This window comes from Neopelma chrysocephalum, unplaced genomic scaffold, assembly GCF_003984885.1.
Source record: "Neopelma chrysocephalum unplaced genomic scaffold, ASM398488v2 Primary Assembly neopelma1_79, whole genome shotgun sequence".
Classification (NCBI taxonomy): domain Eukaryota; kingdom Metazoa; phylum Chordata; class Aves; order Passeriformes; family Pipridae; genus Neopelma; species Neopelma chrysocephalum.
The window spans coordinates 5,457,016-5,471,766 of NW_020897740.1; the positions used below are offsets into that span (position 1 = coordinate 5,457,016).

The following is a 14,751-nucleotide window of genomic DNA, read 5'->3' on the forward strand; positions in this document are numbered from 1 at the left end:
CAGGTTCCAAGATTCCCGCTTTACTATTGTGTCCTGTAAGCATGGAAACTGATAATACTATAGAAACCATGCCAGCCTTGGCTTTCACCATGACCTGCTTTCCACCAATTTAAAAGCAGTCAGTCCCATTATCTTACTTCTATAAGCACATTCGTCTGAAGAATATTGTCATCGTATCCAGATTATTTAATTTTTTATTGCTTCTAACCAACTTCAAACTCAAAACAACTCAACACTTGATTTCAGTTCCTGCCTAAAACTCCCCCTCCGCTACTGTCTTTTAAATTTTAACAAAAACATCATCTGACTGGAGCTCAGACAATAAAAGAGGGTCCCTCACTCTACTAGGTTTATTTTCCTTTTTATCACCTACTTTCTGGAAAAAAATATTTCTACAGTGGGGAAACACTGGCTTCATCCCTTGCTCATCTAAGCCCAATTTAAAAAAAGTGGAGCACCTGAGTTTGTGGAAAGCCAATCTTTCCTAAAGATGGGTTATATGGCTGTAGCAGCACCATGAAAACAAGCAAAAAAGAACTCACACAGCTTGTACTTTAAAACATCGCTTTTAAATACTTCTGTGGCCAGATCCTTAATTAATCCTACTTTAGTGAGAAATCAAACAGATAAAACTTCTCAGCATGAAGTACAGCAGTGAAAACACTCTAGGAAAAAGCTGTGATCAAATTGGGAACAACCTCAGAGTGAAGACATCCTAATTATACAAAACCATTAAAAAACATTAAAAAATATTGATAAAATTTGGACCTCCTGAAATTTGGCCCAAAATAACATGCAGAAACACTAGATTAAACCTTGTAAAAGTTTCAATGCAGTATGATGTTTGTTGTTTTCACCATTTTTATCACTTTTAAGGACTTCTCCTCTGTGCCTACCAATTTCTCTCCTGATTTACAGACACTGAAGTATCCCTGAAGGAGAGCCTCAAGCACTGTTGCACAGCACCGCTCCAGAAGGGGCTGGAAATGCAGATCAAACTCAAATCCAAGTATTTCTAGAAAGCTGAGAATTTGTTTGACCTAAAAGCTAATTGTACAGACATTGCTTGTCTAGTGCCCTTTTTTTATTACATTAAACTTCACTTACACACGAGAGAAGGAAATTGTAATTCACCCTCATAAATTATCTTCCATTTTCTCTCACATGAAACAGTGGGAAGTAATCACCCTATTTTGCTATCTTGATATATCTTTAGAGGTACTCATTAAGAGAAATGTGCATCCAGCAGGTGAACAGAGATAACTGGTCATAAGTGATGACAGGCAAAAATATATGCAAGTATCTGATCTGAAAAAGGGCCAAGTTGGAAGCCAGATGCTCACTGAACTATCTGCTTTACTGGCTTGTTTATTCAGCTCACGGCGGGATGATTCAACGCATCTTTACACGCAACTCCCTATTCAGACAGCATCTTCTAGTCACAAAACCAAGCATTTTCCATTTCTTTTTCTAAACAAAGGGTAGAACAGTGGAATGGGAACTTGCCATTCAGCAGCGGAAACTATTTGTAAAGCTGGGAAGCTGGAGACACTAGGAAGAAAAGGCTTTAATGAAACTGGCCACTGTGCGTGCCAACTGCCAAGACTTCTTATGTATTCTTCCAAGGAACACTGACTGAGGCTTTTTCTGTATTTACTCTTTGCATCCCAGTTATTATAATACTTTGAATGATGCAAAAGAACAAAATTCATGAGAAATGCCGGGTTAGAAACAGGCAGCCCTTTTTTCCCCCTGCAACTAGTGTGTAGCTGCACTCAATGACCCATTAACTTATTTTTGGTTCTGTACAAAGCCAGCACCAAGACATTTGTGACTCATTATCAACCAGGCACAGGAATTCACCACTAGAGCTTCAGCTGATCCAGATCCAAAGGAAATCCCCATATGCTTGGAATTTCTAAAATACAAGCATTACAGTTGTTGCCTGGTAAGACAACAGTTTCCATACACAACGGAGGATACATTTATGTTTATGTTTTTGGAGGCTTGTAGCTCAGCCAGAGGCAGATAAATTTCCCTAAGGCAGCAAAAGTTGTATCACTGTCACCTGGATATGAACACAGCATTGTTTCAGGTCACTGCTCCAAAGTGTGGGGGCAGTAGAGCTGCAACAGTTTTTCAGACGAACACTTAAGCCTGAAATCCTTTTTATTGTTGCCTTTTTTCCATAAGGATAGCCCACATTCTGTGAAAATGAGATGTGCTACACAAATCAGCCTTGCTCCCTACACAGCTTTCATTCATTCTTTCCCAGAGCACAGTCTGTCCTGCGCTGTGGAGGAGAAAAGAACTTCAACTTTGGTGTCCCCTGTGACACAGGTTCCCAAAATGAGCCCGGAGCACACTCAGCAGTGCCCTCAGCAGCCAGAGGTTACTTAGTAGGCAACACAGCATTTTACATCGTACCAGCATTTGGGTGATAGCTACATGAGCCGAAATCTTGCCTAGAACATCATGTTCAATGACCAGTCCATTGAGAAGGGCCTTCAGCATTACAAGAACCACACAAACACTCCACTATCACCCTCTCTTTTGGACCAAGACAAAAGTTTACCTTATTTCCCTGCCCTTGTAAACAGCACACTGAAAGCTGGAGAGCTAAGGCAAGCACATCACATTTTCCACTCTGCTATGGAAAAAGCAGAAGGTGACTATGTAATTAAAGATGTTGCGATAATACACTAGGACTGCTTACAGGAAGGTGGAAATTCTGGTCTTTCGTACCTTTTAAGGACTTGACTTGGCAATCTTAATAACATTCTTTGAATTTTTGAAGTAATATAATTACTCTCAATTAATTAAAATGAGGAAAGAATGAAATATCCTTTCACGAGACACTGACATGAATAATATTCAGGGAGCAGAGTGGTGACCACTAATGTACTGCTACTTATTATAACTGCCAGGCAGCAGCATCTGAGAAAGTTTCTCCTTCTACCCAGGACAGGAAATAATTGTCTGATGTTCATTGTCAGAAGGTAACTAATAGCAATGAGCTGTAACAGTGAAGTGCAGCTGTGAGGTCCTGATTATATGGAATAGGAACACAAGCTTCAAAGTGACCAGTGACTGCCTTGCGATTCCCCTACACTGTTTCATAACTCCATCTGAGGCTCTCAGTCACAATCCTAAACTCAAAAGATCCCTGGGGATGCGGAGAGAGCCAGGTGAACTGCCTGGGGAGTCTGGGAGCACTTGCCTCTGCCTCCCTCCACTCCTGGCAGCACATCCTTTGTGAGGCTATCTGGGATCATACTGTGGCTCACCCTGGAAGAGACCCTTCCCTTGGCAACAATCCTCTGATGGAGATCTTGAAGTAAAAAAGCCCCAGATTGCATTCTGCTCTCTGAGCAGAAACACAGAAATCTCTCAACCGTTCCCCTTCACAATTCTGACCAGCACTTGGAGAAGGCTAAAGGGATGGTATCTGGATGATACTTGAGTTCAACTTAAACATCATTTTGTGCAGTGACTCCAGAAAGTTTTACCTCTGCTCCTGAGTACTTCTGTGTGTGCTCAACGAGCTCAGCTAAGCAGACTTCATGGCTCACTGGCATGGACTGAAAATGAAGTTTGAAGATCTCCCTGCGAGTGGCTGCATCTGGCAACGGCACGTAGATAATTCTGTCTATTCGTCCTGGTCTCAGCAAGGCCTGCAATGAAATCACAGGAGAAGTTACAGCACATCAAGAGAGTAAAAACCACAACTCAAAACCAACACCACCACCAAATAACCAACAATTTCAGCAAAAGCAAGAAGGTGCACAAGAAAAGACAGTAAGGCTACTCAGTTTGTGAAATACCAGTTAATGGAAAAAAGGAATCATAAAGGAACCATAATAATTTTCCTAAAATAATACTTCTAGACTTGTTGCAAGGTGTGCTGGAATGTTAGGGCTTGGCAGATGGACAGGTGGCAATGGACACATCCCAAGTTCAGATCTTCCATCAAGACATCAAGTGGAGAAAAAAAGGTTTTTTGAAGTGAAGCTTACATTCTGAATTCATGCTGCTTTATCCCAAATTATTAGAGCTGCATGTGCTTACTGAGGAACAGATTATTCTGACAGGCTTTTTATGCAAAATAAGGTAACAACAGACAGAGGCCAATGATGCTCAGATTCAAAACGGGAGATGGAAGGAAAAAATTTCTAGAAAAGAAGCACAGTCTCGGGGCAGGTCATCGGGGAGGCTGTGGAAACTCTTGTCCTCAGGGGTTTTATGGCTCAGCCAGAGGAAGCCAAGCTCTCCCTGATCAGGTGCTGGCAATAGTCCCACGTGAGCAGAAGGGGGATCACAGGGCCTCTGGAAGCTCTCTCCAACCAGCATTTCTGTGACTCTGTACTTTCTGGACAGGGTCAAAAAGTAAACATTGTCTATATATAAAACAGTTATATCCGATATACAGGAGAAGCCAAGCTCTTAAATACATGAGAAGAGAGGAAACTCATTTCCCTATATTTATTAAAAAAATCTCCAAGATTCTTGAAAACCATCTACAGTAAAAAAAAGTAAAAATCCTCCCAGCCTTTCTTACTTGACATATGAAAAAAACCCCATAACACAATAATCCTGTGCACAGCGAATGCACATAAATAGTATTTAAACTATTTTTTAAGAACTGAACAATGTTTATAGGATTCAGCATGTAACCTAAATTGTTTTTATGTTATGGTTCTCCCTTGGGCAGAGTAGTTTGAGTTCCAGATGACTAGAGATATTGCATGGCTGTCCTGGGCTGTCAGCCAATAAGTCTTTTCCCAGCCTGATCATGTCAGTGAAAGTCATGCTGAAAAAATAGTAGGAAAGAGCTTTCCTTCCTGCACAGCATTGATCAAGTTAACACCCTTCCTAGAGTTTCTTTAAAAAGACTGTTGTGGTGCTTCAGAGTGGAAAAATGTATCCTGAATGTTAAGAGATGTCTTGTTATTTTTAAAACAGAACATGAAAACACTCAGCAGAAAGCACACGGCACCACAGTGTGCTGCAAGGAACTGTGTAAGGATAGAAGAAGGAATATATGTGCTGGGAAGACCAAAAGGTCTGTATCCATCCCTATACCCTGTCCTTGCAGTGGTCAGTGCTAGATCCCTACAAAAGAGAGTAAGAAACAAGTTGTCCAGAGCACTCCTGATACATCCACCAAAGAACTCAGCTCACTGCTGATAACTCGATGAGTGTGTAATTCAGCATCTAAATCGTGTGTGTGTGTCAGGATGTTGCCAATTTTTGCCAAGGCACTTGAAAGAGAAATTTGCATGTTTCAAGACTAGGCTTGGAGGGAGAGGAATTATTACTGCAATTGTGTTCTGCATGCTCTTAAGGAAATGCCCATAGCTAATTCTATTATTTAGGAGAAGCAGGAGATATTCATGTGAGTATGGTGGTGTGCCTCTTTTAAATCAAGGCAGGTTTCATCAGGACACCCAGATAATTGGAACGTTTTCTAGAGCCAGCTTAGCTTCCCAGTGATGAATGACCAGGGCTGTTGTGCAAGTGGGACAGGAAAAATGCCTGGTGCCAATGAGCTGGGGGCAAACACTCCATTGCCTCGCACTAGTTTTTGGTTCTGAGACAGTCTCCTAACACAACAGAGCACCCACGCTGGCAAAGCACAACTGCAGATGTAACACAGAGAATATACTTTTTTTAGTCAGTTACTAGAAACTGTATTTCCTCCAGTTTGTCCCCAAAGCTTTGTGTTTTATATATAGTCATAGCTGGAGGTCCAAGTTTTAAACACACTATCATTACTTTCTTGCTACAATCAGGCATAGGGACCTTGTCCAAGATGGCCAGATGTGCTGGGAACTGTACAAAAAAGCACAAGTCAGTCTCAGCAGCGCTTGCTGCTTATATTGACATAGACAAAAAGGAGAGAAAATATTCTGTAACCTCAGCTTGAGACAAGAGTCAAATTCCCTCCAGCCCCCAGAGACAAAAGCAGATTGAACTGGGCGCTGGTCTCCACCAGCCCTCCCGACATGGTGACCCTGGGCACAGCTCTATTGCTCCTTGCTCTGTTGTCACCACCTTGTCCCTTCAGCAAGCCACCAACCCTCCACATTCCTGAGGAACTAAAAGCAGAGGGAGAGGGTGAGGCAGGAGCTTGCCTTGATCCATCCTGTGTTACTGGAGGACAAAGCCCAGGTGAAGGGCCATAGGGGCTGCAGAGTTGCTTTGTTGCCGGTGCTCAGAATGCAACTGGAGAGCAACAGCAAGTCAAGGCCACTCTGGTTTGCAGGGCATCATGCTGCTCTCTCAGGTCTTTGGTCTCTGTGTACTTCCCATGGAGGTGCTTTTCCTTTCCGGGCAAAATAATTCAGGACTTAGGATTGGGGTCCACGTAGAGGTCAGCAATAAGAGAAAAAGGTACCCCTCATGACGTTTTTGCTCACTGAAGGACAGTGAGCTCTTTCCGGGTTGCTTAAGGGAGCCTGCTGTGGCATATGGTGTGCACACCTGTGGCAGCACTGCCAGTTTCAACACCAAGGCCTGGGTCATGCTCACCAGCATGCTGGCAGCAGTGCCCAGTTTGAGGGATGCTGGCATCAACTTTGTCCTCACCACCACTTTTCACACAGACCTAGAAGCTACATCTTTTCTCAGTGGGATGTTGCGTGATCCAGGCTCCGCTATGGGAAGGGTTTTGGAGATGGGTGCTCCAAGCATGCCATGACTTTCACAGGCCGTTCCAGAAGATGGAGCTTCAGTCTTGCAATGTGCATTTGGAGAATTCTGAGGAGAGTGATAAGGACAACGAGGTCACCTCCGGACCAGCCCCACTGCCCGCGGGTGCACTGTGATTTGGTGATGACCCACTGGCGAGGCAAAAGGTGAAGGCACCTGGATTGATCCTCACTGTGGAGATGGAGGAAGAGGGATTCAGCAGGAGCAGGCGGTGTCTTGGCTGAGCAGGAGGAGAGGCAGGTGGGGGAGGGTGAAGAGTTGAAGTGGGGCTGCAGGTTCAGGCAGATACAGCTGCACAAAATGAACCGCTCGCGGCTGGGAGATGCAGAAGCGATTTGAGGCGAGGAGCACACAGAAGGTGGGAAGTTGATGGGGCCAAAATTAATTGATGTGTGCGCAGAGCTACATAATTCACTGATGTCGAGATGTGAGGGTTGCATAAATTATGTCGGCCAGGAAGGGCACAAAATTAAGTAATTGGGGTTTTGGTAGAAACCAGAATACTTCAAAACCAGAACACTTCATGCCATTAAGGAATTCTTTTGCAGGTTTATGTAATTTTTTTTTTGTTTTTACCGCAACAGTTATGAAAAGGGTCTAAGTGTACATGCACTGAAAGGTTATTAGTGGTACATAGGTACAATGTTCTTCTGGGAGCACTAAGGAAGTGGGATAATTGTCATGTAATACTTAGTATCATCAATGGTAAAAATACATTTTTATGAAGAAGAAAGTGCTCCCCTTTCAAAAATACATGGTTCAATTTTTTCGTAATTAAAATAAGAGTATTTCTTCAAAATACATCATTGAAAAAGATAGCTAATTCAAAAATGTGTATTTTGTCTGCAATTATGAAGCTAATTATTTCAGGAAAGAAAACTTAAACAGATAAAGCTGGTAAAATATTTGTGGTTCCTATTAAGATGGACCAGAATTAACCTTAGGGCTTTGCTAATTTTCCTCCTCCTTCTCTTTTCCTTTTTTTTTTTTTTTTAAAGCATCTATCTTTAGTTAGCTTTTAAAAAATCGCATTGTCAAAGAAAGCAGAATTACAACACTGGCAGAAGCAGACCCAGCTGATGAGCTTTCTGTGGGATAAGAAAAAAAATAGCTTTCCTACTGACATACCTCCACAGCCATGCCTAATTCACCTAAAGCATTTTTAATCAGATCTTACAGCAAAAAGTCACAATAAACTGTGCGAGAGGGTAACCTGACATTAGAAAAAATAAGTATAATTAAAAAAAACCCAACAGTAAGAGGCATATTGAGGTGTGTAAGAGAAAACAAGTCAGTTCAGCAGGTACCAGAGCTCATCTGGAGAATCAGTTCTACTGCATGTTCTCTGCTGCAATCAATCTCCACAAGCACGAACAGATTTTTATACAACTTTCCTTTCAAGTAAGTACATTGCTTTTCATGCAGAACCTAAAAAATGCAACTAAAAGCTTAATTTTGCCTTTGGAGTCTGTTGGGATTAGACCACTGATGAAAATGAGAGGACTGGAAATAGTTAATTTGCAACTAAATCCTTCCAATTTAAATTAACAGTTGTTACCTATGAACCCTAGCTGTGGCCCCTAGTTACACAGAGCCCCTCTACACTACAAGAGATTCTCTGTATCTTGTAACCTCACTGGGTAATCCAAAATTGTTTTACTTTCATCATTACAGTCATAGGATGAATAGAATCAGACAATGGCCTGGGTTGGAAAGGACCTTAAAGATCACCCAGTTCCAACCCCCCTGCCATGAGCAGGGACACCTTCCACTAGACCAGGGTGCTCAGAGCTCCATCCAACCTGGCCTCGAGCATGTCCAGGGCATCCACAACCTCCCTGGGCAACCTGCGCCAGGGCCTCACCACCCAGCCATAGCCTTCCTGTAGTCTGTGCAAGCAATAACTCTGAGATGCTTTCCATGGTTTTCCCCACATGTCAGGGCAGATGCGTTGCAAGTGTGGGAAGTGTTGAGGCCTTCTTGTGCCATCATTTATCTCTGGCAGGAGTGGAGTCAGCTCCCACAAAGGTGCTTCTCCTACGCTTTTGAGGCTCACCTCGGTGCCTGGTATTTTCGTTCTCGCTCTGTGCCAGAGAAGGTCATGCTCCCAGCCCAACACATCAGGAAACGCTTGGCATTTTAGGATCTTTGAAAATTTCAAGTACAGGAAGCTCATCCATCCTGTTTGCTAGACAGGCTAGTGGAGGCTTTTTGCAACTGTGGATTCATTACCAAAATTAGAAGGTGCTGAGGGGGAAAAGGCACATTGGAGTGTCACTATTAAGGACTTAAAAACCACAGTCCGACAAAGAGCTAAATTTTATTGTTCCATGAGGGTTTATTCCCCCCCCATCTGGCAGGAGCTGCTTGGGAGGCAACCCGAATTCCTGTGTTCCAGGTGACACGCTTATTCACTGTGTCACAAGGCTGGAGTCTTGTAATTACAGGCACCCGAGTCAAGCGATACTGCTTTGTTCTTGCCAAGAGCCCCTTTCCTCACACTCTTCCACCTCCCCACCTTCTTCCTTCTGTGCCAATGTCTGTCACCACCGTCAGCACATGCCAACATCTCTAACCAGTTCCCCTCTTTGATGACTTTTCTTGCTGGTCACCACCCCTTGTACTTCTCCCAAGATTTGTGCAGATTACACTCTGTTGTCGTTACACAACATCTACGATTCCTCTCGGGGTGGAGCAGCTTGGTTCCGTACCCTACGGTATATCCACCACTTCATAAACTGCATTTGCTAACAGAATTTCATTAAATAGTATGGGAAACTAGCTCCTAGAAAATGCGGCGGTCTCCTGTTATCAATCCCTACACAAAGGCTTCGCTTTCCTCATAGATCTCTAAAAATCAGGCTGCACAACCCTTCCATCGTGTCAGTCTTGCTCAAGACCCAGAGCATTGTGCAAGTTGACAAGAAAGGACACGATAGGTTTGACAGCAGGTGTTGAGGAAGAATGTGCACTATCGAGTGGCAGCACAGCAGGAACCTTTTAATCAGGCAGTAACCTGATTAAAGCCAGAGCATTAATTAAAGCCAGAGATGGTTTGATACACTGGCAAACAGTAAACCAACTTCAACAGGGAGAAAGTCGATGTGATCCGAGTCCAAGTCAAGATGAGGCGATACAGAGAGTGAACCAACTCAAAAATAAGGATGTGACTGATCTGTCCCTCACTGCTTAGCAGTCAGATGCCCCTACTTCTGTAGCATCTACTCACTTTGCTTATCCTCCATGTCTACACTATTAGTTAATCTTTTCCCTTCAACCACTAATTTTTACCTGTTTGTCCCATCAACAGAGGGAAAACTTTTCTGTGTAATTCAATATATCTTCTGGAACTGCTCTCTTCGCTGGCTACCAACAGGAACTAACAACTACAGATCAGTCTCTTAGTTATTATAGCAAACCTAGAGTGCCAGTATGCAGAAAAATAACAAATTAGTCTTTCCGTAGAAAAAGAAACCTGGGAAAAGAACTGCCTTAAATCAACAGAAACCACTGGTGTCACTTGCTTGAACGACATACCCTGCTTCTGCATGTTTCACAGCAAATCAGTCATTTCCACTATGGGTGGTGATTTTAAACAGATATGAGTATTACTTAAATAACTAACTTATAAATAGGCAGTGCTTAGAGTGCTTCGAGAAAGCAAAAAATTTCCAGAGTTGACGTGAAAGCATATCGAGCCTCAAAAACCTCTACAGAAGGCCAGGCTTGTCTTTCCAAACCTGCACAAAGCTGGACACAACAAAATATTCTCATCTTTTTAATGTTACTCAGAGTAACTGCAGTGTCCCCACTGCTGTACATCACCATCCTGCCACTGACAGAGCTTGATTAATACAGCGAATTCACGGGGAATTGTGGAGAAAGGAGACTTGAGGAGACTTGTTTCGTTGCAGCAGTGACACCGTGCAAACACAACTGTGGGGAACAATGTGCTCCTTGGCCCATGCAGACAATAGCAGAGCACGTTTTTATGTGGTTTTGTTCAGATAGGATTAAAATATCTCAAGAAACCGAGTTTCAATCCCTTCTCTTGGCAGAAACATCTACAGGCAGATACTCCGCAGCTGCAGAACCAGTATCTCCATGCCTTTTTTTTTTTTCCATCTGATATTTTAAACAGTTAAATTGGCCAGTTGGCACAAATTACTACAGTGCTCACTGGGAGCCAAGCTTTGCCCAAGCCTCCATCTATAAAAGTCTAAACCTGTTAGTAACACGGCCCATGTTCAATGCAGTAAAAAGCAGTGCAAATCCAAGCAACCCTACTGATACAATTCCAGTTTGGTACCACAAAAATTCAGCTCCAAATTACAATCAAACCCATGGAGGCACCAACAGGGAATCAGCCCCCCCTGCTTTGTCAGTATGGTCTCAGAAAAGCAATTTATATCAGATTCCTCACAATCTGCCCGTACTTTCAGGACACTCAACCACACATTTTAAAGCCGCAAACTTCCTTTATAAAGAGGATTTCAGGACAAGATCTTGTCCTCTCTCCATGTCCAATCTGAGCAGTCTTACTCCAATGGCAAGGGACAGAGAATGTCCCAATTTTTGGCTGTTTTTCTGCAATTTTAGTAAGGAGCATGAGCGATCTAGTCCTTCGCCACTTGCTGGGTCTCACAGAGAAGTTTTGATGTGGACAAGATATTGGAACACACTCTCTTCTCTAAATGCCATGCAGCTCTTCCTCCCCCATTTCTAATAAAATGATTTTTAGTAAAGTTAAAATTAAGTGAAGGGGAAAAAAAAAATCTATCATCAGCTAATAAACAACATAACACACCCTCTTCAGTGTATGTTTACATAAGAGAGTCCTGTCTAAGAGGTGCAAAACCTCAGGAATGTCAGGGTTTTTTTTTTTTTCCTCCTCTTTTTTTTTTGGGGGGGGGAGGGGAGTGGGGGTTTAATAAAAGAACCCCTTTAGAAAAGATAACAATTACATGTAATGGAACCTGGAACCAGACTCTTCTGGCAATTAATCACCCAGGAGCCGTTGCAATCCTGCAGGCTGTTTCTGACAGATTTTGAGAGCTTTACAGGAATCACTAGGATAAGATGTGCCTGGGCTGGCTTCTGACGGGGACTGATCATGTACAAAGTGTACTGTTGGTTTTGGGTTGGTTTTTTTAAAAGTTTGTATATTCATACACACACACATATATACACATATACACAGACGTGTGCACCCAAACACACAATTTTATGGGAGTCTTTCTTTACCTACATGGAACAACTGCAGAACTCATTTATTGACCCAGAGGCAAAAAAAGAAAGAAAGAAAAAAAAAAAAAAGCCTTTTCTTCCTCTCAGCAAAGTAGAGCTATCCATCACTTAACAGAGATACTTCCTGTTTTCAAGCAGTTGGGAAGGCATGACTTCCAACCCAAATACTTGGCTTGGCAAACCATTCCTGTGTTGACAGATGCTTTTATAACCACTTCATTCCACCTGAAACTTCAGTATAAAAGGAGGTGGTTTTTGTTGTTGGGGTTTTTTTACCTTCTTTTATTTTCTTTTTTTTCTGAGGGACGAGAAAGGGAAAGCAGAAAGGAGAGGAAAGAGAGGGAAAAGGAAGGAAAATACCGCAATTATAACAGCTGGATGACAGAGGTTAGCATAGCTCTGACAGATGTTACCATGTAACCTCAAAATGACATGTTAGAGAAAAAACAAACCACCGAACCTGTTCCTTGTAGGAAAGAGAATTCTGAACTCCTGCCAAAACAGTACAATTCTCCTCAGAAGCTTTTGAACGCTGCAACAATGATCTACCACATAATACATTATTTTCCATACATAGCCTATATCTTTATATTACCACTGCTCTGACTGATTAAATTACCAGCATGGGATGAGATGTTTTTCAGAGAGACAACTTAACCTCAAATGACAAAAACTGACACCAGGTCAGCTCCATCAGGACCTGCCTTGTAATAGGTTTTCATCTCCTACTTTCTGTTTTCCTAGCATTCATTAACAGGACATGCTCTTAACACTTCTCTAGACCAAATACTTCAGTGTGTGACAAGGAGAAGTAAAAATGTGCTGCAGACAAGAAGATGTATTTGTAAAGCCGCACGATCCATTTTATATAACCTTTTGCCATATCAGTTTCTGTATTCCTTACACCTGGTTACTTCAGTAACTACCCTACCACAAAAATGTTCATGACTTCTCCTGGCTTGTGACCAAGACCTGTCTAACAAACTACAGATAAACAAAGTGTAAAAGAAATGTTCCTGGAACACACCATGCATGATAAAGCAGCTGCTTCTAAAGAAAGAAGAGATCAGCAGAGAGGTAGGCAACATCAAGGAAACAATTCAGAAACAGTTTCAAAAGGAAATCAATGACTTTCCGTCATTACTGCCAAAGCTGTGGCAGAAAAAAAATAAATTTCTGGTTTTCATTATTTGAGAGATCTTATTTTACTACTGTGGCTCTGGAAGACCATTTTAAGAAATAAAGTAGATACTCGTCACAATAACTGTAAGTTAAAGTCATTCAACTCGTAGAGAGAAAAAAGTCATGATACAATAAATATCACTCATTTTACTTGAAATTGGAAACCAAGGTGATTCTGCCTTTTAAAAATCTATCTTGAGAGTTATATTCCAAACAGACAGTGATTGAACCAAACAAATCCTGGTTTAAACCCTTCTCTTTGGGAGACACAGCCCTCCTGCACCTTCATAACTAACACACACTGGGTACAATGCAGGTGCCAAGACCATCTGAGACCAACTAAGGCATCTTAGATCACCCCAAGGCTGAAAGGTGTTACCAAGGATGCTTTCTCCCTGCCAAGGGGTAGCTGGTGGCCAGGCAGGAGCCTGCTGACCAGAACAAAGAGCACAGGATGCCCCTGTTCAGGACATCAAATCCCAACTTTTTGGGAACAGCCAGATATGGTCACTGAGGACACCACTGATGCAACAGTTCAGGTGACACAGCTCCAGAGACTGAGAAAGTGCGGATAATACTGAAGAACTGCATGCTTGACTCCAAAATCCCAGATAGCTACATGCCAAGATATTAAGATAGTCAAGACATGGCTAATTAAGAACAGCAGTGCACTGGCTGGGTCAGAAGCCAAGACACTCTGCTTGAAGACAAGGCCCCAGCCGACATGCCTTCCCTTATTATTGCAGGCAGACAATCACTGACTTCCTCCACCCGGATGCAGGAAGACAACCTGGTGGTTTTCTCCCTCATACCGGCAGAAACCACTTTGTGTGTTGATCTTAGAAACTTGTGGGTAGTGCTGAGTTTACACAAATTGCAGTGCTTACTGCAGCTGCCAGTTGAGAGAGACGGACAGAGCTTGGACTCTGGGTTAAAATATGTCCTTTCTAGTGCTGATAAAACTCCTGAAATCATTTTGCAGGTCTGCCAAGTGTTTACAGCCCCTAATAGAATGAAAACCTTTGGTGACACCAAACTCGCAATTCCTCCCTACACTGCCAAGAGTTCCCTCAAACATATGCAGGACTCTGCTGATTGTTGTTCATCTGGCTTTCTCCTTGACTGTCCCCCTCTTTGTGAAGTCACCCATAATGTTTCCAGCTCTAAGCACTTTTCAATGGAGGAATTATTTTGGTCAGCCCCTTTTACATGTTCTGCAGTCAGCCTGAAGGCATTCCTGCCATGGCAGACAGTCTGCCATCAGATCTGGCTTCATTCTTACCACATATCCTAGATATTTCCATCTTCATTTCTGGATAATTTAGGAGATTAAGTCTTGTTCACCTCCCTGACGAATCTCAGTATTTGTTATAAATTCATTCCATTTAATACCTACTATTTCCCCAAGGCATTTAATTTCAAAAGCTTTTAGACGTCTATCTGTACCTTTGGTGGATTTCCAGCTTTCCCATCCAACTGTTAAGGTGGAAACAGAATTTCAGTGGAAGACTCCTAGATCCGTTTTAAATTGTGGATTATCAACACCTAAATCTTCATGCTGGCAAATGCAGCTGCTGTCTTGTTGATGTAGTACACTATTTCTTTCTGGAC

The 14,751-nt window shown here is 42.5% G+C and overlaps 1 protein-coding gene across 1 annotated transcript in view; it reads right to left on the reverse strand.

The window, feature by feature from the left end:
• SPATA5 (spermatogenesis associated 5) overlaps positions 1–14,751 on the reverse strand; it is a 167,958-nt gene that overhangs the window by 29,779 nt on the left and 123,428 nt on the right. Inside the window, exon 15 of the mRNA XM_027689951.1 lies at positions 3,510–3,674. Coding sequence (XP_027545752.1) covers positions 3,510–3,674 — 165 coding nt within the window. The remainder of the gene's footprint in view (positions 1–3,509; positions 3,675–14,751) is intronic.